The following is a 26,825-nucleotide window of genomic DNA, read 5'->3' as shown; positions in this document are numbered from 1 at the left end:
CCCTTCCCTTGCTTGCTTAATTGCTTAGCGAGGGTCTCGGTTCTGGCAGCCTTGACGCCTTAGGAAGCATAAGAGGGTTCTCACACAGCTTTCACCCTCGCCGTTCGATGGCGTTCTACGTCACACCAGCGGTAACTCAGGACGTTCCACGTCCGCCGCTTACGAACGTGGGTGGCGCTGATGAACACTCTGAAGGTTAGGTTATTTGTAAACATAAATACCCCCGAAAGCAGAAGGTTTGACAGCCGTCGCCGTAGCTCAGAGGTAGAGCACCGGACGCGTAATTCGGAGGTCGTGGTTTCGGATCCCACCGGCGGCATGTGGTTGTTTTTTCTTCTGCTTTTCTAATCAATTAGCTTTAAGCGACAACATATTCAGGAATATTCTTACTTTATCAACGCCACAAAAAAAAATTAATTATTTAAAAAAAAATCCCCTGTGCTCCTTGGTTTCTGTGGCTGTTGGCTTCTCTCTCATATTTATAACGAGCCCCTCATTCCCCTTCCCTTGTTTGCTTAATCACTTTCTTCTTGTGTTTCCACCAGGCCCACCGGGATAACACAATACTTCACTGAGTCTGTACCGAAAAACCAGAAAATGCAGGTTAACGCTACAAAAACGCACCAATTGTTTAAACGGTTTGATCAGACGGCCCACCTCGGCCTCATCTCAACGAAGAAAATGCTATACTCACCATCCACATTGGTATGCAGGTTCAGTACTGGCAGCGACCATATCTGTAGCATGTAGACTGGCACAACAATCTTTTTTTTTTTGTTTTATCAGCCACTTCATCATTTTGAAAACGGTGCTCTTAGGCGATTTCGTAGTAGAAATAGGTTAATGCGATTTAAATGTGGGCGCACTTTAAGTTCCGCACCCATAGCTACATGTACATGCACTACTTATCTTTGTTTTAAGACACGAGAAGCCACTATTTTTCATCCGCAGGCAAGTGAGATCTTGTCTCGCCAAAATAAGCGTTTAAGTGGCGTCAAGGAATAGCAGTGCGATATTGAGCCCCCAAGCTGCGCTCTTTTCAAGACAAAGCTATTTTAGCATAATGGTTTCGCCAAAATCCTGGCTTGAGTAAGAATCAAAAGCTGGGCTAGTTGGTTGACATGCATATCTTTGCCGGCATATTACATGAGAGTTGTTTTAATGCTTTCATTTATTAGGTTTTTGTGACGCATTCTTTTCTTCGATGCCTTGCTTCCTAATAAAGATTCAGTTGCGAGTCAGCGCTCATCCTGTATTCTGTTCCTTTGTCCTTGTTTTTTCGCTCCGTTAACCAACCAAGAACAATGACAAGGCAGTGCCTTAATATGGGACTCCAAAGAAGGTGGAACAACATCGGGTACTTAGCCAACGCATTGTTTTCACATCAGGTTCTCGAATGTGCACCGACTATTCCAACTACACGCTTTTGTCAAAGGCCTGCACTAAACGACCCAAACCAAAAGTTCATAGAACTTTTTTATTTAGTCAGCGCCAACGCAAAAGACCGTCCTCCTGAAATGCTCACTGTCCGGAAGCCACAAAAGCCTTCAGAGAGCGCGACATTACAGGAAGAACGAATCGCAAGTATAGAAGCGAGCGGGACCCCAGACGTCTTAGACGTGCGGTCTGTTCCTGCACGAAACTAGACACGCCTCCAGGCTCCGGAACCGGTTGGCGCCGGTAAGGCATCGGTGTCCCTGCAGCATTTCCGCGGAGGACCGCAGGCAATGGACGCTGCCGCCCTCTGTGGGCGCATGCGCGAAGAACGGGTACTTGAGGTGACTCGTCGTGCAAGAGACGACCGCGGGACGCCTACACCGATGGGGACGTCTCGGGGCTATGCAGTGCTTCTGGCACTCCTGGGCCGTGCGGAAAACGTCGCTTCCGTGCGCCGGGCAGCCGCCTGATCGAAAGCTCCAGGGCACGCACTCCTCCCCTCGGAGGTGCCACCAGCTGGACAGCACGTCTTGCCTGCATGGCAGAAGAAGCAGACTGTCGTGCATGCCGCATGTTCTTGGCTGCTCAGATGCAGCTTTGAAAAAATGGCATGACCTGGATAAAGTCATTCTCAGGCGATTTAGCGCGGTTACGAGATACGATCAAACTGAACGAGTTTAACGTCTTAGGGTTGTCCATAAGAGACAGAGCAGCCTGTATTTTAGCTGTAGAAAAGTAAAATAGGGGTAACCGATTGTGCTTGAGGTGACCTAACTCAAGCCCGGCATTTTGGTAGAATGTTACCTAGGGTGATGAGATTAGTAGATTTGCTGGGATAGGGTGAGCGTGGACACGGACATGGCGCAGGACAGGGTATTCGGAGACCGATGACAGAGGCCTGTGTGTGTTGTAGTATGGCTGATTAACTAGCGGTTATTAAATGGGATGTCATAAGGCTCAGTAAGGTCAGGTGGACCGATGAAGCATATACTGGGTTGAAAAGCAGGCACGTACTCTGCTATCGTGATTTAGCGTACAGACAAGAACGAGGTGTGGGATTCCTAAGCAGTAAGGCTATATATTTGGTAACATAGAAGAGTTGTACTGAATTAACGAGGGGGGGGGGGAGTTATAATAATTAGGCTTACAGGCGCTAACTAAAGGTAATGCAGGCGTACAAACATTATTCAAAAATAACAGCGCGAAAAACGGGGACGCAGGGTAGAAAAACACAGGACAAGCGCTGACTCTCAACTCAAGTTTAATGACAGGAAACCGCCAAATATGAGGGAATGGGCAACAACCGAACAACAAAGCCACAAGGAACGTGCTACTATGTTGGGTCAAGATAGGCAACCTCACAGTCACGCAGGAGCAGGGATTGTTTGCTGACGCACAATCTTGGTTTTTTCTCATTTGGTAGGCTTCGATTATTTTCGTGGTCAGTTGATCGGGGTGTTTATACAAAAAATCACTATAGAATAAGGAAGGAAAACAGGATTGACGCTCTCGGCAATGATCAACCAAATTAGTGGAGCGGGTAGAATGGTAGAATCTAATGAGTTAAGATGTTCTCTGAGTCGTGTGTTAATACACCGTCTCGTTTGAACTATATAAATTTGACCACAGGACAGAGGTATTTTATAGACTACGCCCTCAGAGCACGGCCAAAATTTCTTATCATGCTTAATGCCATAAACACCCCGACCAAATCATCCAAGCCTACCAAGTGAGAAAAAACCTAGATTGTGCGTCAGCAAACCATCCGTGCTCCTGCGTGACAGTGAGGCTGCCTATCTTGACCCAACGTAGTAGCACGTGCCTTGTGGTTTTGTTGTTCGGTTGTTGCCTGTTTCCTTATATTTGCCGGTTTCCTGTGATTAAACTTTAGTTGAGAGTCAGCGCTTGTCCTGTGTTTTTGTAGTCTTCGTACACGTTTTTCGCGCTGCTATTTTTTGGATAATGTATCGCCAACTTGTCCGCCTACCTATCGTGTACGAACATTAACCTAATCACGATGACCAGATAGTGAAAACTTATATGAAGACGTGGAAGCTTAGTAAAGTAAGAACGCATTACTCTTCATTGATGAATGACTTCAAAGCCAAGGTAGGAAAAAAAGCAGGCAGGAGACCAGAGTTGGGTATAAAGGTTGGTGTAGAATACCACAGTAATCTCCGATTTGCTGATGACATTGCCTTGCTACGTTAACGAGAGGACGAGCTGCAAAACGTGATCGAGGGCCTGCACAGGCAAATGAGATCGGTCAGTCTAACAATTAATATGCAGAAACAAATGCTAGTCTCGCAAGGGAACAGTACAGTTTACGGTAGGCAGAGAAGCGTTGGAAATTATATGAGAATACATCTGCTTAGGGCAGGTGGTCATTGCAGATCGCGACCAGGATTGCGAAATATCTAAGGAGAATAAGAATGGGGTGAACCGCGTCTGGCAGTAGATCTCAAACCATAATGGCAGTTTACCGATGTCCTTCAATATGAAAGTATAACAGCTCTTCCTTACCGCGGCTCACAGGGAAGGGGGGGGGGGGGGGGGGGGCAGAGATGGAGCCTAACGAAAAGTGCGAGTTCAGGACAGCGCAGCGAGCTATGGAATGATACTGAGAGACAGGAAGAGAGAAAATTGGGTCAGGGAACAAACGCTAGTTAATTATATGACCCTAGTAGAAATCAGAACGAAAAGAGCATGGGCAGGAAATGCGAAGAAAAGATAACCGATGGTCGTTGAGCGCGACAGAGTGGCTTCCAAGAGAAGTGTCGCGCTCGTTAACGCACAGTCTCTTCAAACGCAACACCTGCGCCTTGCTCCTGAACGAGCGCGAGTGCCCCCTCCTCAATGTAGGATTAGACGGGGAAGCCATTCCACAATGATTTCCTGCGGCCAAGGTAGTCTGCAATATACGACAGTAACGGGCACCACTGTGACGCGCCGCACGTTGTCGTCAACGCGTCGGACCAGTGCAAAAAGTTGTTGGGTGGCGACGATCCCGAATCCCAGGAAACCTGGTGAGAGAGAGAAACAACTTTATTGCCATAGATTGGAGGGATTTAGGGCAGGTGGGCTTGGTGTGGCCCCCAGGTGGGGGCGACTTCCTGGGCCCACGAAGTGAGTGCCAGTTGGATGCTCTTGTCGGGCCTTTTGAGGAGTTGGTTCCATCCTTCTTCGGAGGGAGCTGGCAGTAAGGTTCGAGGGGGCGGATTTCCCGCGCAACCCCAGAGGATGTGTGCCTGGGTGGCGATTTCTCCCTGGTAACAATTTTGGTGTCAGGCGCAGCTCGCTAATGCGCGTGCAGCCGACCCCGCGACTCGGAAACTTTGCAATGTGGTGACCGTCGAGAGAGTGCGGGAGACAGAGTAATTGGTGACCCGCTCCAGGGGCGAAGGGAAACACTGGAGGGAGACGTTGGAGGGAGAGGGAGGGCGCGGACCTTATTGAGATTGGCGCGCATTCTTTTGAAAGCTTATTGAATCGAGTGCCTTAGAGAATGAAGAGGATCATCGAATAAACTAAGGAGAATAACTGCTCACGGAGTCCCAGCTTTCCTCCAAGGTGCCAGCTGGCACGTCCAAACAAACCAGTGGTCCCTCTCACAAGCATGGCGGGTAAGGGAAAAGAACATCACCGAAGTCGAGCTGCTCAACTGACCTTCGCCCCTATGAGTCGACCATGGCAGGTGAGAGCCAGGCAGCGACTATAGAAGTTTAACTGCAAGTGTTTTACTGCAGCAGACGACGGCAGAAAGTCACGTAGGTGGATGGTATCAGGAAGATTGTGGGGATAAGACGGCCGCAGCTGGCACGGAACAGGTTTAATTGGAGAGATATAGGATAAGCATTTGTCCTACTCTTGGAGTAGATAAGCTGATCCCGCTGATGGCTGATCAGAATGATCAGCAAGGCAGAAATTTGGGCCTAGTGGTCTGGGCGTCCTCTTCGGCTGCGGGAGGTGGTTGGTTCGAAACCCACCACCGGACACCCACCGGTAAAAATGGGTACAAGCCACCCCCGGCCCGGCGCCCGGCTTCTTCAGGGGTGTGCGCTTGGAAGAGGCTCCGCAAACCCCGCTGCGCCCCTTCGGGGGCAACCTAGTTTCGAGCACTCAGCCTGCAAAGGTGGTTCGTGTTTCACTGCAAAGTGAAGAGTTCCGACTCAAAACTCGCACGCTCTAACCAGCGTGATCAAGACAAACACTGCAAGCTATCCTTCGTTGCGAAGAGAAAACTTCAGAGTATCACAGCTGACTAGACAGTCCGGTTTTCCCGGCTGTCTGACTTGCGAGAAAAAAAAAAAGGGGCCATAAATTGGGCTTATGCCGCACGAGGCGGACTTACGGTTGCTTGGCGGGGGAACTTATCACTCATCCGTCAAGGCAACCGTTTTAGTCTAAGACCCTTTTCCCAAGCATTTCACCCTAGAAGAGCCGAGCACCAGGCCAGGGGAAATCTTGTACCCATTAAAGAAACCGGTGGGTACCCGGCGGCACTGGGGATCGAACCCAGCACCTCCTGAATGCGAGGCGGATGCTCTACCACTAGGCCACGGTTCGGAACTGCTGCTGATGCTGCTGCGGTGAGCCAGCGGAACAGTGCGAGAGTTGGGCGTTCTGTGGGTAGAACTGCAGGACGGTGTGTGTGTACAACACCGTGGCGCTGAGGGAGTTTATATCCCTGCGGATAGGGCTCTCTTTCTCCTCACGTAGAGTGAAAGGCCGTTGCGCTAGGGCGTGCGTGCGCCCAGTGACAGCGTTAGGGCTTTTGCTCGCGTTCGAACCGCGTTGGCCGAGGGGTACCTACCACCTTTAGCAGACTGCGAGGTTGTTCGAAACTGGGCTTGGCCCGCAAGGGGCACAGCGGGGTTTGCGGAGCTTCTCCCAAGCGTACACCCCTAAAGGAAGCCGAGCGCCAGGCCGGGGGACGCTTGTACCCATTTTTACCGGTGGGTGTCCGGCGGTGGGTTTCGAACCAACCACCTCCCGCAGCCGAGACGGGCGCTCAAACCACTGGGCCACGACTGCGCTGTGAACAATATCATGATCAGAATGACAACGATACGAATATTGTAGGACGTCGTGAGAGTAATTAAAGTCAGATCATATGTACTACAGCGTTACACAAAGCCACGCCAGAGACCCGCCACCAAGAGCGCGTCTTCCACGGAGAGGCTCACTGGAGACGTACAAGCGCAGTTAGTATATGGCTTACACCTGGCATCAGCTCTCTGATGAAGCTTTACGACTAATAGCTTCCAATAAGTTTCCACGATACAGGTGGGGATACCCGGATTAGACAAGCGCAAAACCTTTCCCTGAGCTCCTGGCCCACCAAAGTGCCGGACCAGAGTGACGTCGTTGGAAGCACAGATGTCACACGCGTATGCTTTCTACACGTGACTTCCTTTGAGAGGCTGCCACAGTCTGCCCACGGCATGATCGCGGCCTTTTTGCAACCTATGAATGCTGACCATATCTAATAGACAACCACGTGTGCTTACCTTGCGCAAATTGTGAACAGCGGCTTGTCGAAGCAGGCGCCATCCGGGCGCTTGGCAGAGACGCAGCTCTGGCGGCAATGGCTCATGGAGGCGAACCTGTTGGCGCCCCGGTTGCAAAGGTGCAAGGTATCAACCTCGGCTTGGACGCACGCGTTGGCGGCACGAAGAAAGTGGAACTGACGCCGTGGGCTGCGGTTGCAGTACGTGTAGAACACCGCGCCGCACATGGGCCGCTTCTGCGTACAGGCACAGCCAGAAAAATATATTCGGCGGTTGGACCGAAGCACCGCACAGGTTCCTCATAATTCGCTGGTTGGGATATATTTGTACGTTGTGGTATGTGGAGCAACGTCCGGAAGCCTCATTTGGGCTATGAGGGATGCAGCAGTGAAGGGTAAAGCTGCGCCTTAGGTAGAGTTCCTCCCAGATTAAGGTGAAAGCTCTGCGTCTTTCACTTAAAAAGCTTTCATTTTACGCTTAAAGTCGGAACATCCAGTAGATAGAGGGGGAAAAAATTGAAGGGCACACTAGGATATGACGCTATAGCGTAATGGCTTAACTCCCATATATGCAGAAGGTCCTTCTATAAATTCATATATCTCTGAGAGCTCTCGTACCTCTCCTGGCGCAGTGGTGCAGCGGTTAAGCCATGTGCCACTGCCCTGCGATGGCAGGTGTTCCCAGCTGTGGGCCTTGTGCGCCCCAGGTTGCTGTTCCCGAGCGACAAATAATTAATTTAACTGCAACCTGCCACGGTGGGCCGCATGCTCACTATCCGGTGGGCAGGTTGTGATGACTCCGCAAGGTCGCGTGACCTAGGTGGCCCACCTGTCTCCTAAATAGATCTCTAGGCAGCACCTGCCAGATTCATGTTCATGATTTTTCGCTCACAGCGACGACGCCGCCACTGCTGACATTGGATTTTCTGGGCAACAGAGCCTTTAACGATATCGCATTAAAACTTTCAGCGTATCAGATCCAGGCCACTGGTTTCTGTAGAAGGGTCGAGTCTGGAGTTCGGAACGGGACGATCGCTACCAAACACATAGGTGATTGTGGGCCGCCAGGAGCAACCATAGATTGCATTTAGCAGAATGCAACATATGGAGTAGGTGGCCCAGTCACCCAAGGCATTGAGAGCGGGAGGGGCGAAGGGGTGGACAGAGGTAAGGCGTTTGTATGTGAGGTAGCGCGTGTAATGGAAAGGCTGCTTTGCCTGCAAGCATCTCGAAAGCACGTGTATTTTGGCGCGATGTAGCGAAAATTTGTTGGGCCAGAACGCCGAGGGTAACCGCGTTTTCGAATTTCTAAAAACTGATAAGGATAGTAGTTAGGGTGGGCTACACGCATCCCAATAATGAAGGAACCTAACAGTAATACTTAAAAAGCTAACCATTCAGTATTAGTTAACCAGCCTGCTAGTTAGCACATCTTAGCTGTATTCTCATGTATTACCCCTATGAGAATGCTATGCTGAAAAAAGCCCTCTTCTGACTCTAAAAGCCTATTTTTAACAATTATTCAAAGCGTTAGGTGAAACATCTTGTATTGCAATGACGAATGCTTAAGATGGGGAGTTAGTCAAGGTATCTATCGCCTGCTATTCTTACCAGATAAAACTTCACATAAGAGTGGAAGAAGGTTATATACTATAATGTCTGAGCACTTCACGCGTCAAAGTTGTTGCGCCACTGAGCGCTAAGCTTTTATTTTGTACCCAAATGACCAAATGTTCGAGGCACTCCAATGAAGAGATCTCATTGCACGTTTAACATATTTTGCATTATGCACTCCGCCAAATGGAGGTGAAAAACACATAAACACAAATACTCACCGGATGGCTGAACGGAAAGGACATCAAATCCCGGGTTGCCGCTTCGGAGTCGACATTCACGAAATTGTCAGTTGAGTGCGCACGGGTTATTCTCTTTCCTCTCACAGTCCGCGTCAGCTTCCTGTGAACTTTCGTCTTTCTTGTCCAATCATTAACTGCCGTGCCCGTTGCTTTGACCTTCTTGTTTTCAAAGGCAGGAGTAGCAACTGTCTTGTAGCGGTGGGCACCTGCGAAGAATTTGCTCCAGCGACCCTCTGTGGACTCCACGGTCTTCCCCGAAGCGTTGCCTTTCAGGCCGGCGTCAACAGCGAACTCTTCCAGCGGCGGCATTTCGCGGACTCGGTTCATCGGGAACGAGATAAGCAAGCGCTTCGTTCCCGCAATGGTGGAGACTGCCGACACCAGGAGAATCGCGGCGAGGGCCAGGATACCGATGGCAGGCGCGCAGGAAGACCAGGGAAGGCGGCCGCGACTGGCCTCTCCGGATCTAGAGTCGTGGTGGCTTTTGAGCGGAATCGTTTTAGCTGCGCTGGTCTCGCTGGAATCGCTGACGGTCGGGTACGTACTGCTTGCTGTCTTGTCTGTTCCGCTTTCGCTCTCAGTAAAGGTACGGCTGTTCGCCGTTGTGCAAGATGTGCTGTTCCCTCCCGACTTTCCACCGGGGTCCGGCGCTGAGATCGTTACCTTCCTAGACCTCTCCACTTTGACTCCTGCCGCCTCGAAGTGGCACTGCTTTGTTCTCCCAGATGGCAGCACTCGCAGGGGCCTTCCATCTTCAAACCTTCGAAAGTTCAATCGGTGATAATCATTCTCGCTGATCCCCTGGTATCCTGAGTGCGGGCTTAGTAACGGCCCCGTCTTCTCAGCGACGCCGAGGCTTGGATTTGGATAGGGGCCGTCTTCACGTAACGGAAAGAATGGATTAGCCCCTTGGTGTCGTTTAGACATACCGCTTATCCTGCAGGTTCCTGCTCCAGGCCGAGCTTCTCGTAAGCAACCGCTTAGCTGTACCGCGAGGCCGCGCGAATAGCGCAGCGCGTGAGCTTGGTTCTTCCTTCTCTTCTTCTTCTTCTTGTTGTTGTTGCCTTGGTGACATGGCACATACCCACGACGGGGGATTGGCCAGGGTTCAGTGAGGAGAACCCAAAGAAGGCGAATTGGTGCCAAGCTAATGGATTACCTTTTGGTGCCAAGCTAATGATCTTTTCACGAGACGAGATAGTCATGGTATGGATAAGCTTGGCTTGGATTGATGTGCATTACATTTTCATTACATTTTCAGCAGTTACATTGCTTGCGTGATTCACTGCCCCTATACCGGGTGTTTTTTTTTAGAAGGTCCAAAATTTAAAAAAAAGGTAAATTGTTTTAGATTTATTTTAGCACTGGGGCTATACTGGAGGCTATGGCGCGCGTCAGGCAAGAGGGAAACTGGTTTAATTAGTTCGCTGATTACTAAATATGTTAATAAACTTTTCTAATTTTTATTTTAGGGGTTATGTTGTATTCGCAGAATTGGCGATCGTCCTCCAAACAGTCCAACCGAGAAAAAACAATTTTAATTAAAAATTTTTCACGCACGTTACGAGGCGCGAAAAAGTCACCCTGGTAGGCATCTTCACACCGTAACTCAGCGGCGGTGAGCGCCTCTGACGTAGTTCGCTCCGCCCTGCGCTTTGCGTCACACGGCTGATATCACCTAAAGCCCGGACGGGCAGCCTGCACTATCGCTGCTTGTTTCGATTCGCTCCGCGACCTCACGGAATGCCGCGTTGGAACAAAAACGTACTGACACAAAGCGCATGGCGGAGCGAGCTACCTCACAGGCGCTCACAGACGCTGTGTTACAGTGTGAAGCTGCCTACCACGGTGACTTTTTCTCGCTTCGTAACGCGCGCAAAAAATTTTTCGTGAAAATCTTTTTTCTTGGCTGGACTGTTTGGAAGACGATCTCCAATTCTGCTAATACAACATATCCCCTAAAATAAAAATTATAAAAGTTAATTAACGTATTCAGTTAATCAGCGAACTAATTAAAGTAGTTTGCCTCTTACCTGACGTCCGCCGTAGCCCTCAGTATAGCCCCAGGGTTAAAATAAATCTAAAGGAATTTACCTTTCTTTAAAAATTTTGGACCTTCTAAAAAAAAACACACGGTATATACCGCAACAGAGGTGAAGAACCAAAGTCGAGGCGGATGCCCCTCGCTCACAGTCAGCGCAACTTCTATATGAAGATTGCCGGCCGGAGCAAAACAGGCTTTCCTGACAGCAGGCCTCGCAGTGCCTTTTCTGTCCGTCGCCTTATAGACCAGGGAGGAGACACGGCATAGGACGAGGCTCGCGCCGAACCGGTGCGCGAAGAGTAGTCCAGGGGCCGTATTCTGTAAGCTGTCCATTTTAAAATCGCCACATCGCGTCTGCCTGGTCCTCGGTCATTGGTCACTCAGATATACCCGCGGCTTTCAAGCACCTGGGGCTAGCGACCCAGCCATTGGGTAGTTGGCGCCCACACCTCACCATTGGCTGAAATTGAATGCAATATGGAGCCACTGGTCAAGTGCATCGCTGCGCTCTGTCAACAGCAGGTGACCGGACCTGCCTACTGGCTCCCAATGGCTGCGATATGCAGCCAACAGTAAGGTACGTGAGGATCCATAGCGCACAAAATCGAAGGGACACAACACAAGCGCTAACACAACACTAGCGCTTGTGTTGTGTCCCTTCAATTTTGTGCGCTATGGATCCTCACGTTGACTACCCACTAGTCCGAACCCTGACCCTTCTAAGTAAGGTACGGTCGCCTTCTGTCCAATAGCGGGGTCGCTTTCCTCAGATGCTTGAAAGCCGCGGGTATATCTGAGCGACCAATGACAGATGACCATATCGACGCGAAGTGGCGATTTTAAAGTGGCAGCTTACAGAATACGACTCCCAGAGCCATTGTCTCTGACCGCGTGCGCTTATTGCTCTGTATAAGGGACGTCCGACGGCGCACGGCCTTCACCCCGAAAGACAGGCGATGCAGGGCACGAGCGTAGGCGACTCGGTGCAAGCAAAAGGCTTTGCACTATTATTAGCCGTTCCAGTTGAAGTGAAGCGGCTGTAGCCCTACCAGCTGACCGGACTTGGGCAGATCCGGCGGCTGTTCTGCTGATCGCTCGCTGTCCTGATGCGCTGCTTCTCCGGGTACTACTGATGAAATATTTGCTGTGGTCTTTCTGTGCGTTCTTTGTCCTTTAAGGCACTGGCCCTTTGTCTTTTCAAGGGCTATCGACGCTAATGAGGTCCTGCGCCAGGGCTCTTCCCAGTTTACGGCAGCCTTTGTGACGCTTAATGACTGTTGTCGCAGCGAACAAGGCAGGCAGGTCTTGCATGCACGCGAAGTGCTGCGTGGGAGATTGACAGTTTACGCGGCGAAATAACTGTAATAGCGAAAAAAAAATATCTAATTTTGTGAACAGTTTTTTTTTTTCTGCGCAGCCTACCATTTTCATGTTACTTGTGAAATACTGAGAAAAAAAATACTGCATTCTGTACCCTGCACAAAAACCAACGTTTATAATAAATTCTTTTTTAATGCAAAAAAAAAATGCCAGAAAAAAAACCCGAATTACCGAAATGCTTGCTGAATAGCCCAATTTGTATTCGAGTTTTAAGTAAAAAAATATCACCCGGTTTTTTGCTCGCCCGAATTCTGGCAAAAATAGAAGTCAAAAACGAAGGGCCCCGACTATATGCCGCGACGTATGAGTACCTACCCAAATTCGTCGATCGCTAGACGTGCAAACTTTTCGTAGCAGCAACACGCCACATGGGGAGCAAAGAAAGAGCACGTCGCACCTCGTATCGTCCTATGATTACCGGCAAGGCCGCTGATCCAAAATACTTTCAGAACAGGAGCCAAGGCATAGCAATAGAAGCGCACAAAACGAGTCGAAAAGTAAGTTTCTTTCCTTAAGCTTGTAACAAAGGAGAATGCCCAGTGGAACAGGACCTGAATTTTCTTTTACGGTGCTCATTTTCGCGGTCAGGAGAGACAGAGAGAGAGGGGGGCATGGCCCGACGAGCGGAAGAGCGACAAGTGCCGTGCACTGTTGGCTCAGTACGATCGGGTCCACTCACGGCAGGTATCTTTTTCGAGCGCGCTCTTTAAGGCGGCGCGCAAGTGAGCTGGATCAATGCAGCGGCGGCGGTGCGCCACCGTGGATGGTTGCTCCACTCGCGCAGTGTCTGCGGTGCAGTTGGGGCCACCGTCGTCGTCCGACGGAGGGCTTGCGCCCAGCCAACTGGACGTGTTCGACAGCGAGCGGTGGCCAAGGACAAGGACTTGGGTGAGCGGTACCCGCGTAGCGACATCCTTCGTTCGGCTAGCAGTCTCATGAAAGCCGTACATCTTTCATTTTCATCTCCTGTGCTCGCTTTATACGTGTCTTCCCGGCCGGTTGCGCCTGTGACTAACGCTTACATTCTAATGTGGGCCGTGCTCAATATCAGAGCCGATGTGGTTGCTTATGGTTTACTGATAAGGTAGTCCTGCGCCCTGCTCAACCTAGCAAGCAAAGCGTTCCAATAGGGTTCCTACAAGACAAACAGAACTAACGAAAAGAAAGAGCGTAAGTAGACGGACAAAAGTGCGGACTTCAGAAAAAAATTATTGTAAAAGATAACTAAATCTACGAGCCTGTGCAGCGGACAGGAGTTACTAAACAGCAGTCCCGGTGTTACTCAGTGACGGTATAATATTTCAGCTCTCAACCCTGACTACCAGATGTTTGTAGCAGCCGTGCGCAAGTGCATAAAATGCTGCTTTTCTACAACATCGCGTTTTATTTGTTTCACCCGACTTTCAACATCCTTGGCAGCGCTTTTCGTTTTGGGATATCCTGAGATAGCAAGCCTAAATCTAACGTTTATATTATCGAACATAATGTTATCAGTCTAGAAAAGGTCCTTAAGGAAGCTGAAAGGTTTATTTACTCAAGATTCGCTCCGTATAACACACTTTGAGTTAATGCAGGCTAATGACGTTCTGTCTCTCCAACAGCGAAGAAAAAATTTGCACTTGCGATTTCCTTGTATGCTTTGGAATCGAAATCTAGCATTTACCCCTTCACCTTACCTGTCGCTTTAAACGACCAGACATGCTCTCCCCCATCATCTTCATTCACTGAAGCCGTATGTTGCACGAACCGATTTATTCCAGGTTTTCATTCTTTCAGCGCGCGGTAAACGATTGGAATGATTCTTTATTGCTTATTGTTACAGGCTGACGTTTTCTTTACTTTTATTTACTTTTGCTTTGTTTGCTCTTTATGCACCAGGCTTGGACGTGTACAAAGCCTGCAGCATTGAATAAATAAAACTTACAAATTCCTCAGATGCTTCCTCACAAACTACCGCAGTACTTCGAGCCAGCGGTGGCACGTTGCTACGGCGAAAATTGCCGTTTCCCTGCCTATCCTACAAGTGATAGCGATAATAAAGAGGCCGCTGCAATCTAATCTTCACAGAGACTGCATGTAATCATGTTGCCTGAAAACATTCTTGAGCAGCACTACAAATTTACTACCGCACCAAATACGTAATATGCTCATGAGAACTGAAGCACAGTCGTGATCAACAAGAGAGGGAACAAACTTTTTGCACCAAATTGCGAATTTTCTGGACACTTCTCACCAAATTTGAGAATGACTTTTGGGCATTATCCGCCAAGAGGAAACCCAGTTAGGAAACAAAAACTGTGCGTGTCATCCTATAATTATGGAGTAATCAATCAATTAATGCTAAAACTTTGTTCCTGCAGGCTCCCATATTACTCATCACTGTATGTAGTAATAAAGCAAAGGCAATCCACGCTGTGAGCATAGTTTCTCAAATATATTAAGACTGGCATTATGTCATTTTGTCGATTGTCGGCATTATGTCGTTTTGCCATGCATACCGCTGTAACTCCTTTTAGGCTTCTCGTAGCAGTCTCATCCTCTTTGCAGCTACTTTTCTGCGTTCTTTGGTTCGCTGTGTGCTTTTTTAAGGCGAAAGCCTTTAATGCCTCATACTGTCGTTAGCAGACGCGTCGGCAGCCGTGTCGACAGACGCGTCGGCAGATTCGTCCGCCTTTCGGCGTCACTGCTTAAAAGGCTCAAGGTTCCAGCATGAATAAAGGCACATGTAGTGAATGCATGGGCATCATAAATAAAATAAAAGGAGTAAATTCAAGAAAAGGAAAATAAAAAATAAAAATAAGAAAATAAACAAAAATAAAAACAAAATAAGAATAAGATGTGAAAATAAAAATAGAAATAATACAATTAAGAAAAGGAGCAAAACAATACGTAAAAATATGAAAAATACAAAAAGTAAATAAAAACAAACAGTGGCCAGGAAACGCTTTCGCCTTGCAGCACTTTAGAGAGCCAAAGTTCCCCATGAATTTTTGTTTCTTTCGTTGCCTGTCGGCAAATTATGGTTATTTATAGCTCTGCAGCGTTCGCGGGAGACTTCTTGCTGTAGCCAACACCCACTGAAGTGGCGGCTGCATGCCGACTGCGGCTGCCTATCCTGTGCTGACCGCGAACAATCGCACATGCTACGCAAAAACGCCGAGGCCAACCCGCCTATACACCTTCAAATCCAGCACGGCCAACATAACGGCCACCTTCTCCTCTGCTCTCCGCTGCTGTGGTTGTTATACAGGGGCTATGCAGGGCTTTTGTCACGCTCATGACCCGCCGCGGTGGCTCAGTGATTAGAACACTTGGCTACTGAGCCGGAGTACCCGGGTTCGGAACGGCCGCCGCAGCCGCGTTTAGGTGGTGGCGAAACGCAAAAGACGAACTGTGCTGTACGATGCCAGTCTACATTAGAGGTCCCCGGATGGTCGAAATTATTGCTGAGCACTACGGCTCCTCTTTCTGTCTTTATTCTTTCACTCCCAGCTTCCTCCTTTCCCTCACGGCCCACACATTTCATACGCTTGTGATTGCATAAATTTGCATACTACCTCTCCACGAACCCACGAACTCCGAAGTCCTTCCACATCATTCAGCTTGAAGACGTGAAAGACTGGCTCGTTCAGTTTCAATGCATTGCCTCGTTTAATCAGTGGGATGACGCCGCAAAGCTGAGGAGTGTTTTTTCCATCCTGGAAAACGGCGTTCTTACGTGGTACGAGAACCGAGAGGACCTTTTAAAAGCATGGCGTGAGTTCCGCCGTCGACTGCTCGAGGCATGCACCAGCGCGCATCGTTGGGAACGAGCTGAGCGGGATCTCCAGTCCAGGATACAGATGGCTACCGAGGCAGCTAACTAAGCTACGATGTATGTCGAAGACATGACACGGCTCCTTCGCAGCGCTGACCACGCCATGTCGGAAGCCAAAAAGCTGCTCCACCTAATGCACGGCCTCAAAGAACAGCTTTTCGCTGGCCTCGTGCGCAGCCCCCCCCCCCCCCTCCCCCCCTTCATTTCCCGGTAATTGCTGCCGAGTTTTTGACGGAGGAGGTCACGATGGAGCAGGTGCTTCAGCAGCGTTCTACTCTGCATGTTAAGCTACTATACTCGCCACTTCAGCTACGGAGTCCCCAGTGCACAAGTAAAGCGCGCCTCATACCATGGTGGGGGGATCCGAACCCACGACCTCCGCATGTCGGGGACAGTGCTCTATACCAACGAAGCTGTGGCGCCTTTTACTTTCTAACATACGAAGGAACCCAACAGGTATTTATGTTAAATTTAGGCTAACCCTGACAGTGTTCACTAGCGCCGCACCCCAGTCATAGCGGCGGATGTAGACTTGCTATACGGCTAGTGTCACGCGGGACGCGATCCAAGGTGGACAGTGGCAACATCGCGAGAACCCTCTCATGCTACCTTAGGACCGAGACTGTCAGAACCGAGTCCCTCGCAATGCTATCAATAGACATGAATAGGGAAGTTGGGCTGCTGCTGATGATTATGACGACCAGTGATACTCTTATTTAGGTAAACCTTGCCTTTAGTACTGTCGGTTCAACAAGTGACGAAAAAGATAAATTATTTTCACCAGCTTGACGCTCTCGTGTTCCAATGCGCCAGCGGTTCACTCCAGTTAGATCGCAAGTGCCGAACACCGATCACACAGCTCTTTGCTCCGACTACGGACGTGGGTCTACTCGTGTAAGGGACCAGCTCCGTGCGCCTCACCCCTTCCTCGCGAGAGCGATCGATGGCCGCAGTGACAAACGGTGGTCAAATATAGAGACGGGGCTCACCTTGAATGCGCTGCTGGCCCAGAAGATCAGTGGCCACACGGACGCTAATGACGCGCAGTCGTAAAAGCACAATGGACGGCACATCTGGTGGGAGGCGGTTCATTAAATTTCCGAAATGCGCACAGAACATTCTCTAGGAGCGCAAGCAGTCTTGTGCAGCTGTGAATCGATGGGGCAGTGGGGCATGGGGCATGGGGCATCAAATACTCTTTACACCAATAGTCTGGAATAACACAGGCTTAACTGTCAGGCTCTAGCGTTTCTGTAACTGTTGGTGGATTCTCGTGGATTACTCACGGTGAATTAAATGGCTCAAAAAAAAAAAAAAAAGAGCCAGAGAGGGTTCGGCGGTTATATCGCCTGAAAACTCTCTTACAATTGACGTAATGGTGAGAAATCGCTCAATGAGAAAGTGTAGGTATGTGCATGACTTTTACCTTCTCCATGCATGAAATAATCTGTGTACCCTCCGGTTCTGATTACCTTTGTACTTTGCAAAGTGCTGCGAGTCTAAAGCCGCTTGTACGTACGTGTCAACCCTGCAGTACTGTCAGTCAGCTTGCACAAACCATCAGTTACAACTTGCCTTTGCCTAATACATCATGCCAGAGGTTGCCAATTGCTACGAGGGCATATTTTTCATACTTCACTTATGGGGAACCGTCTTCTTTTTATAGCGCTAAAATTGCGTATCTGCCAAAAATTAGCGGTACGTAATTTAATGTTAGTAATTATTCATTTAGCACACACACTGAACTAATTTCTGAACTAACAATGCGACAAGTAGGGCTAGTTGGTGTTTTATCTTTAAATCTGTGGCAGAAATGCGCTGAGTAAAAACGAGACGAGACAGGACTGGTGTTAGGAACATGAAGGCCCGATGCACTCGATATAAAAGCTTCGTCCAGTCCTGTCTCGTCTCGTTTTTACTCAGCGAATTTCTGCCAGAAATTTAAAGATAATTTCTGAAGTCTTCTACAATAATAAAGAAATGACACGATGGTTTATTATGGCAAAAAGAATACTTTTAATACGAAACAACTAAGAAAGGACGAGGACACAACACAAGACACGAAAGAACGCTACTGTCAACAAATTTTTACTGGCAGACGAAACAGACATTTTATACGCTGATTCTATGTACAGAAACTGCGCACATGCCAAAAACTACGCACATGCGCAGTGCCGAGGAGGCAGTCGATCATGCACCCTCGTCAGATAAGTCTATCCAAAAACTTGTACTCGTTAGAGTACAGCTTCACCGAAAGGCTTTTGTCACAATCAGAGCTGTTCTTCCTGATGTGGAACGCCTCAATCAACACCCGCGTTGACTCGTAATTGCCTGTTCTGATTACTCGAGTCTGTTTTAGTAATAGCGCGCATGTCCCCTTCCAATCACAAAACATACAATGAACAACCAAGTTTGTTCCGGTCCCCTGCTCAAGGCATCTTTCATGTTCCCGTAAGCGCTTATTTAAACAACGTCCAGCTTGCCCATATACACTCTTGCGCAAGTGAGAAGTATTTCATAAATGATTTCAACCTTGCAACCGACATATCTGAATTTGTGCTTCGTTAGGCATCCTCTCGTTCTTCCTTCACCATTCACCCAGGAGCACAGGCTTTTCGGTTTGCAGGGTGCTGAAAAAACAACAATTGGAATTTGGTGTTTGTTGGCCACTTTTTTTTTAAGTTGTGGGCCACACGGTGAGATAATGGAATTACCTGAGGCTTTTTCTTCGATCTCCTTATTAGTACCCCTTTGAATCGGGGCTGAGGCGAGCGCTTGCTAGCCAAGGAAATTAAAGTGGCAGTTTTATTCCTTCGACATTTCCCCCTTTATTCCCATCCTGGTCAATTCCAATTTTGATTTTGGTTGTTCTAAGCTATAATGCTTCCACTTCTGTGACGGTTCGTGCAACTTTTTCATTCTGCTTTTGAGCCATCAGCACCCTAATCTTCAATTGCTCGTCTCTACTTCTTATGTGTTAATTTTGGTCAATGTCCCTAAAACAGCGATTCTGGAAGATTCACCATGTACTCTTTCATATGTGCACGTATAGGTTTCCAGAAAACACGCTTAATGTTTTCTACATCAGCTCCATGCTACACAAATATCTCCAGTTCATATTTAATTTTGTGTTGCTTTGTTCTTTGGCAACCTGATATAGCCTCAAAAAGTAGGGCACTGCCTTTGAATTAGCGCACAGCGTTTCCGCCAGGATTTCGCTCTTTTCTACACCACGCAGGACCACCCCTTACAGGCCTACACGGGTCACGTGACAAAAAAATCCCGAGAGTGCCCCTTCCGCAGCCAGGCCCACCTGGTCTGCTTTATAACTGGCGAGAAGTTGAAGGCGCGAGTTTTCGGTCCCGACATAGTCCATCGTTTACACTAGATAAAAGTGTGTAATGCAACAAGCGTTGTGAAACAAATAATAATGCAGACAAAAAGCCACAGGTACGCTTAATATCATTATAAACTGGCAATGCGGCAACATTCGCAACTGTTGATGCCTTTACCAGAATTGACGGCACTTCTCGCGGCCAATTGGAGTGCTCCAGTATGATGACGTCACTTCCTCCCCAGCCAATGGGAACGATCTGGTATGATGACGTCACTTGTCTCCAGCCAATAGGCAAATTTTATGATCGACGGTTCATTTTGGCCCCATGGGGCTTGTGATGTTATCGCATTAATATAAGGGAAACGTAAGCTACAGCGACGAATGCGAACCGGTAAAAACGAAAACTTTCAATGTTTCACTTGAACAAACGCCACGACTCATGCAAGCTGAGTGGCGCCAGCGTTCTCTCCTTGACGCAAGATATACCTTGCTAATTCTTCTTAGAATTCACCCCGCTCCCTCGAACCACTTGGGTTAGAATAAAAATGGGTCATGGAAGGAGGTCAGACGAACCTGTACGCGAATCGCTCCCTAGCTGGTCGCGAAATCTCAACCCGAACACAGGTACAATGCGCAGCAGGGACACGACGGAGACATCGATTTCTCATCCGCACACACACACAAGACTACGCGACCGCTACGCACACGGGGCAGAGTCAATAGTGACCCTTATCTCGACACGTCCCTTCCTTCGACCGCGCCGACGACCGATCACGCCCGAGCTGCTTTCGGCGAACAAGCAGGCGACTGAGTTTCAAGGCTGCCCCGGTGGCCGTCACAAGGGGGTCGCGCCCGTTTGTCACTCAAGGCAGCGAGTCGCCGTGCGCACGTTACAGGCGAAAGGCCAACTGACTGGCAGGATGCTAAAACGGTTGACTCAGAACTGCTTCGGTAATTTGCGGTTGTTGACTGATCAGAATCGACTCCTTTACGCGTTCAGCGTGCAACACCGACGGTGTGCGCATTGATGTGCCCAGATGCGTGCGAAAAGCTGTTGTCTTTTAAGACCGCACGAGGAGGTCACGCCGGCCACACTTCCTGGCAACGCTGCCTGCCCTGTTTCTTCTCCTCTTTTAGTGCGAAAGCAGTGCTTCACGAGGCCAAACCAGCTCAGTTGATTTTGAGGCCAAGCCGCAAATAAATAAATTAAATAATGCCGCGACTGAGTTTCGAGACCGCGGTGGCGTGAACAGATCAGCTTTGCTAGCCACAGCACGACAGCACTATGCTATCGCCGCAGTCGATCACGCTTCGTGTTAAACTGAAACACTCTCGCGCTGTGCAATGTACATCACCGTCTTCATCAACTAATGCTACTATGAAACTAAGTATATCCTAGGCACTATACTATAGTGCCTAGAATATATTGGCCAATATATTCTAGGCACTATATATACTAATATAAACACTCTGGCGGTGTGCATTGCACATCGTCGTCTTCATCAACTAATGCTACTGGAATGAAGAAGTTGATCATGTGCCGATGCCAACGCCGAGGACATCATCATCATCATCATCATCATCATCAACGATGACAAAGCTCTTTTTAAACAGTATAGTGAACTATGAGTATTCTGGTTCACTATATTAAACAGTCTGGCGGTGTGCATTACACATCATCTTCTTCATCAACTAATGCTATTGGAATGAAGAAGATGATCATGTGCCGACGCCAGCGACGACGAAGCTCTTTATACCCCACCGCGGTGGCTCAGTGGTTACGGCGCTCGGCTGCTGACCCGAAAGACGCGGGTTCGATCCCGGCCGCGGCGGCTGAATTTCGATGAAGGCGAAATTCTAGAGGCCCGTGTGCTGTGCGATGTCAGTGCACGTTAAAGAACCCCAGGTGGTCGAAACTTCCGGAGCCCTTCACTACGGCGTCTCTCATAGCCTCAGTCGCTTTGGGACGTTAAACCCCAATAAACCAAACCAAACCAAGCTTTTTATACACAACTCCGTGTGCGTTGCACATCGTCGCCTTCATCATTTAATGTTACTGGAATGAAAGAGATGATCAAGTGCCGACGACAACGATGACGACCATCTTGATGCGGCCGGCTGACGCTATTGTGCTGTAGAACTGCTCCTTGTGACCCTGCCTCTTGCCCCACTGCTTCATCGATTACTCGTGCCAGAGTCTTCGTCACCGGCGCATCACAGATCCCAATAAGCCACCCTTCCCTACTATCGAAATAACATCGCCACCAGACATGCCGATGACCCAACAAAGCAAAACCATGAGCCAACCAGGCTACTCGGTTTAACTACGTTAAAACCCTACCACATTTTTTGGGAAGGCAAGAGCACATGGCCTGCTATGAACTTTCTGCACAGCCGTTTACGCGCTTAGCAACACCTTTTCAAAGGGGTTGTAGAAAACCTGAGTCACTGTCTTGTGCATGAAAAGTGTAAAGTGACTCCAATATCACACCTTTTGATTGGCTAAAGAAAGCGTCTATAATACCACTTAAATACTATAAAAGTCTTCTATACCAGATATTTCAAATGACCTATCAATGCACGCGGAACAGCATTGCTGGAAAATTTGCGCATGAGCCCTTCATACCTTTTCATTTCGAACAGAAAGTAACTCAGTGCAATTAGAACAGTGTAACGTGCGCCGTTTACTGCCGTCGGCGTCGGCACATGTTTGCAGTCGCATGCCTCTCGGCAAGCAGTCTTCTTTCTTGTCATCATTCCGTGTAAACTTTTCATTGTAATGAATATTGACTTTTAACGAATATGACTCTTTAACGAGATAGCATTATAAGCCCCACGGGGCCAAAATGCGTCGTCGGTCATCAAATTCGTCCTTTGGCTGCAGGGAAGTGACTTTACCAAACCATAAGTGACATAATTTCTGGTAAAAGCATCAACAACAGCTATAATGCTCTCGCACTGCCAACACATGTTAAATTTAGGTGTTTCTTTGATTTTTTCTTGCATTGTTTCCAAGTCAGTTTTTGCTTTCAACTAAATGAATCGTGTTTAACCGACAATGGTATTATTAGATGACCTATGGCAGACCAAGCCATGATCAATGAGTCACTGATTTTCCAATTTTAGCAACGTAAAACTTTCTACGAAATTTTCTCCTGCTTTCACTACCACGGCAGATTGTTTTATCTCGTCGCAAACATGTTCTTCTTTGCTAATCTAGGACACACTTTGCGACGATACTATTATAGATCTCGTTTCTGGGAAGTGTCATCAATACAGGCACTCAAGCAAAGTAGTCAACGACTGTGCAACGTTTGTTTCATCCCACTGCATGTTCTTGCTTCGGCCACGTGAAAGCAGATCTGCAGATTACAATATTTCAAGCCTCCACTTATTTACTAATGTTGCTTGTTAAAACAGCATTGATCTTATTGATTTACTACTTCACTGCATGCATTTTCTTTCTGTGGGTCTCCTGAAAAATTAAGATATGAGATAAGCGCACCTCCAAAAAAAAAACTTATTCATGTACTGACAACAATCACGGCTAGTCCCCAATCGAAACACTGTCGCGGTGACCATTACCGGAGAGGAAAATATCACATATATGCCACAGGCATCACACTCACACCAAGCTCTATCTCAAGCGCATGGAATATGCTTCTCGTTTCCGCTAAGCTTTTGAAGGCCCTTAGGACCATAAAGGCTCTCTAAAGTGCTAATGGGAACATTCCTTTCAAAACGAGGAAAGGAAGGGCAATTTGCTTGTCAGAAGAAACCAGAAAATAAAATCCTCAAAATTCGATCTGAGAGGCTTAATGAATAAGGCGGTTCCAAAAAATCTCAAGGCTTATTTGAGTACGAGTGCACTTAAAGCCGATAGGGGCGACACGGGCATTCTAGACGCTTTATACAATGAGAGCTCTTGGGGATCATTTTAAGCAATATCGGAACAGCAAATCCGGCAGTTTTAACCTGTTTCCTTGGAGGTGTGGAGACGTATAGCGGCACTTTTTTCTTTGTTCCTTCTTCGACCACATCGCATCGTTTATGGACTATTGTGAACACATGCAAACATTCGTAAAGTACTGGGTGTCTCACGGACAAACTTGGATGCATCGATGCGCGCGCGCCGCACACCGCGAATGCATCAAGGCATCCTATTTGTCAGCGCTCTTCACATTCCTGTTATCTCTGACCTGCAATGCACAGGCAATGACAACGCTGGAAAAAAAAGCGAGAGAGAGATAAATTTCCAGTATTTCATCGTTACTGACCCCAAAATTGATGAGATGCAACAAAACTGATAGATTTATGACGAAAAATATGATTGCTGCGCGGATAAAATTGGCGAATCAGGGCAATTTATGAACGCCTAAGAAGGATAAAAATATGCCAGAACACTCAGGCGTACGCACAACTCAACAGTGAAATCCAAAAATATTCCGTTACCTCCCGACGTTGCAGTACGGTCATTAAAATTTCTGCTCGTTTCACCGTTAAAGTTTGCTTTTGCGACGAGTTATCTTCAACGAGACCTCTTGCAACTGAGGCAGCTGACATCGTGTCTTAGTTTTGATAAATATGCATAGGAAATTCTGTTTGCGTAAAACAGTGATAGTATGATATACTTTTCAGAGCCCGAACTATTGGCATTTTTACAGCCTGTATCGTACGTGACAGGTCCCAACGTTACTAGTGGACAGGTCCCACATTACAGGCTTAAAGGATCAAGGCGCGTCGAGAGAGTGTGCGGCGTCCGTCCACCGTCGATGCGGAAGCGATGGCCGGGACCGGAATCTCGGCAGCGGCGGAGCCCAGGGAACCGGACCGCGCTGACGCGGAAACGCGACCGGCGGCGGCCAGGAGAGGTTGGAGGGGCGGAGTCCAGAGTCGGCCGGCGGTGCGTGCCGTCACCGCTGCGACCGACTCCGACGAGAGCGGGCTGACGCCATTGTCCACCACCACCACCGTGACGTCATCGTTAAGAGGTACTCCCATCGGACGTAAAAATACGCGATCTCGAGCAGAGGTCGATCAGCTCTCACTTCGTGCCAGATGAACTTCTGGTCCCACTACTGCAATCGCAGTCAAAGAAATGAAACGATGCAAAAAAGAAATGCGCATAGGCTTTCTGAGGTATTCGCCCAAAACTCCAAAATTACCGAATAAAATTCTCTAACATCGTAAATTACGTTCATTCTCAGCGAAGTTTTCTCGTTCATTAGTATACTGTCTGTCACCGACTTGTAGAGGGAAGTTGAACAGGTATACGGAGCTGCATATAGCGCGAAACTTTGCTGCATTCGATCCACAGTTTCCTTTGTGCTTCCTGGCAGTTTCAGATGACTATAGGGGGTATTCACCGACGTCACAGCGGCCACAGTGCCGCTTCACAGGCCAGCGCAGTGCCTGTGAAGCACTGCGAAAGGCTGCGCGCGTGAGATTATCGTCTCCTGCTCCGGCCGGCACTGCGGAAGATGACAACAAAATGGCGCCCGTGATGCCACGTGAATACCCCCTATACTGATAAAAGGACTGTACTACTAACGCAGTAAAACTGGGTGCACCTCAGGCACCCACCGGTAAAGAATTCATCACCTATATACGAGCTTCCACTCACCATCCCCTCCCGTCAACCTGCACCTACTGCTTAGCGCGGCCGTCAGCCGTCCATGCGCTCGTACGATGTCTCCATCTGCTCCGCTGTAAGCGATCAGGAGAGACATTAGCGGCCGCGGTAAGCGATCATAGTAAACACTATGCTAAAGCTATCGTTTACATTAGATATCTTATTTTACAGCTGCATTAGTACTAATTTTTATTTATATTATTTTACAGTTTTGTTAAGAAATGTTCTATTTCCGTAGCAGAGCCCTACGCACTGTTGTCATGACAACGAGGGCTGTGTTCCAACATCTACTGCACATAAAATATTTTTATCATGAAAGAAACATAACTTGTAAAAACAATCCGCAGTATCCACAAGTATTCTTACCAAACGCGACAAAGTGCCGGACATGACGTGCTGGCACTCCCAGCGAACACGCCATGTCCGGCAGCCAATCCTGTGTCCCTCTTCTGTGTCCACAAGCAAACGGAATAGCGCCGCCGGCGCACTAGCCCGCGCATCCGCCGAACGCAGTCAGGTAACGCCTTGGCCACTGCGCTGCCTCGAAAAGTAATTATATCCGCGCCGCACGCGCACAAGAAATGGCAATAAACGCTTAAGGCCTTAAGTTTGTTAATGACATTATTTATGGAGTTTGTGCTACACGTCCACATTTAATGTCATTATATGAAAGTCACGATGACGTAAAGCTTTCGAAGAAAGCAGAAATTTCACCTGTATATAAACAGTGCTATGAGCACAGTTTCTCGGGAATGTTGTTGAAATGCAATATAAAAATTATTTTGCAGAAAACACCGCTGTTCTTGCTTGACAGGTCGCAAAAGTAGCCATAATCTCGCGTCTCAGCACACAAGCCGCCGAGAGTACCTGTGGGAAATGCCGTTGAAAATGGCGCCCTTTGCATCGAACATGCAGTAGAGATGCATCATTTGAACAAAAGTTATGAAATAACCATTTGCGACTGGTTAGGAAATTGCTGCCGACAAAGTTGCATGCTTTTCTGCATGTGGAATGATAACGAGAGTACGCATTGCTCGGGCGAATGAGTTGTGGCGAACTCAGAAGGTCGCGAATGGCAGTAAGGCTAATGCCATTACATTTTCCCGTGTTGCACCGCGCGAATGCGATTAAATCATAAGGCAGTAAGCGCTTACTGGCATTAAACTTGCCCGTGCGGCACGGGTATATATGTGTGTAAGAGCAATGCTATGAGAACTCGAGAGATGGGAAGAGGAGGGCTCTCGGGCACCCTTGTATGCGCCTGCATTAAAAACTGAGCGATGCAAGCACGAATTGTGTCTTAGCGGTACCTGGGGGGCTAACTGCGTTTGTCTTATTTTGCAGGGGCATCAAGATTTCGTCAGGAAGACGAGATGTCGAGCGCTTTGACTCGCACACAACGGACGACGGCGAAGAATTCCATGTCGCGAGATTTCAAGATCGATGACCTTCACAACGAAATCAAGGATCTCGAACGAAGGCTCAAGGTAAGGATTGACCCAGGGGGTATAAAACGACGTGGAGAAATATTCTGCCCCAACCAGCACGCTAAATATGTGCTATCCCTATTTTGATTAATCGCCTTTTTGTTTCACGCTGTTAAGTGTTTTGGCTTTATTAACGGAGCTGGGAAAGATGGCGTGTAACAGATGGCAACCGGATGCCGCTCCTGGGACCAACGCGGCTCTCCGCTAGATGTCGTTCTCCTTCTATTTCGCTAAAGTCACTGTATTTCGCAGCTTCACACAAGGCGTCTCTTCAGGTCTGTTATAATTTATCCCTGTACAGCCAAAGCCCCGGCGAGGTATTCAGC

At 48.3% G+C, this 26,825-nt stretch overlaps 2 protein-coding genes across 5 annotated transcripts in view; one reads left to right on the top strand and one right to left on the bottom strand.

The window, feature by feature from the left end:
- Nucleotides 1–26,825, top strand: part of LOC149359708 (uncharacterized) — a 79,381-nt gene that overhangs the window by 42,031 nt on the left and 10,525 nt on the right. For 3 of the 4 annotated variants that reach the window (XM_089571844.1, XM_089571843.1, XM_089571846.1), the window contains exons 2-3: nucleotides 24,101–24,371; nucleotides 26,357–26,499. In XM_089571844.1, coding sequence (XP_089427970.1) covers nucleotides 24,164–24,371; nucleotides 26,357–26,499 — 351 coding nt within the window. In that variant the 5' untranslated portion in view covers nucleotides 24,101–24,163. Of the gene's footprint in view, nucleotides 1–12,945; nucleotides 13,115–24,100; nucleotides 24,372–26,356; nucleotides 26,500–26,825 lie in introns of those variants that run through there. The other variant, XM_089571847.1, reaches the window with a different exon arrangement.
- LOC149359709 (uncharacterized) lies at nucleotides 1,614–9,729 on the bottom strand. The gene is made up of 3 exons (XM_089567732.1): nucleotides 8,782–9,729; nucleotides 6,948–7,183; nucleotides 1,614–1,971 (listed from the first exon to the last, which is right to left on the bottom strand). Exons 1-3 carry the CDS (start codon nucleotides 9,727–9,729, stop codon nucleotides 1,614–1,616), a joined length of 1,542 nt encoding a protein of 513 aa, XP_089423858.1.

The sequence above is a fragment of the Amblyomma mixtum genome, chromosome 2 (assembly GCF_055824585.1).
Source record: "Amblyomma mixtum isolate Tamu chromosome 2, ASM5582458v1, whole genome shotgun sequence".
Lineage (NCBI taxonomy): Eukaryota > Metazoa > Arthropoda > Arachnida > Ixodida > Ixodidae > Amblyomma > Amblyomma mixtum.
This window is presented reverse-complemented; position numbering and strand designations above follow the sequence as displayed.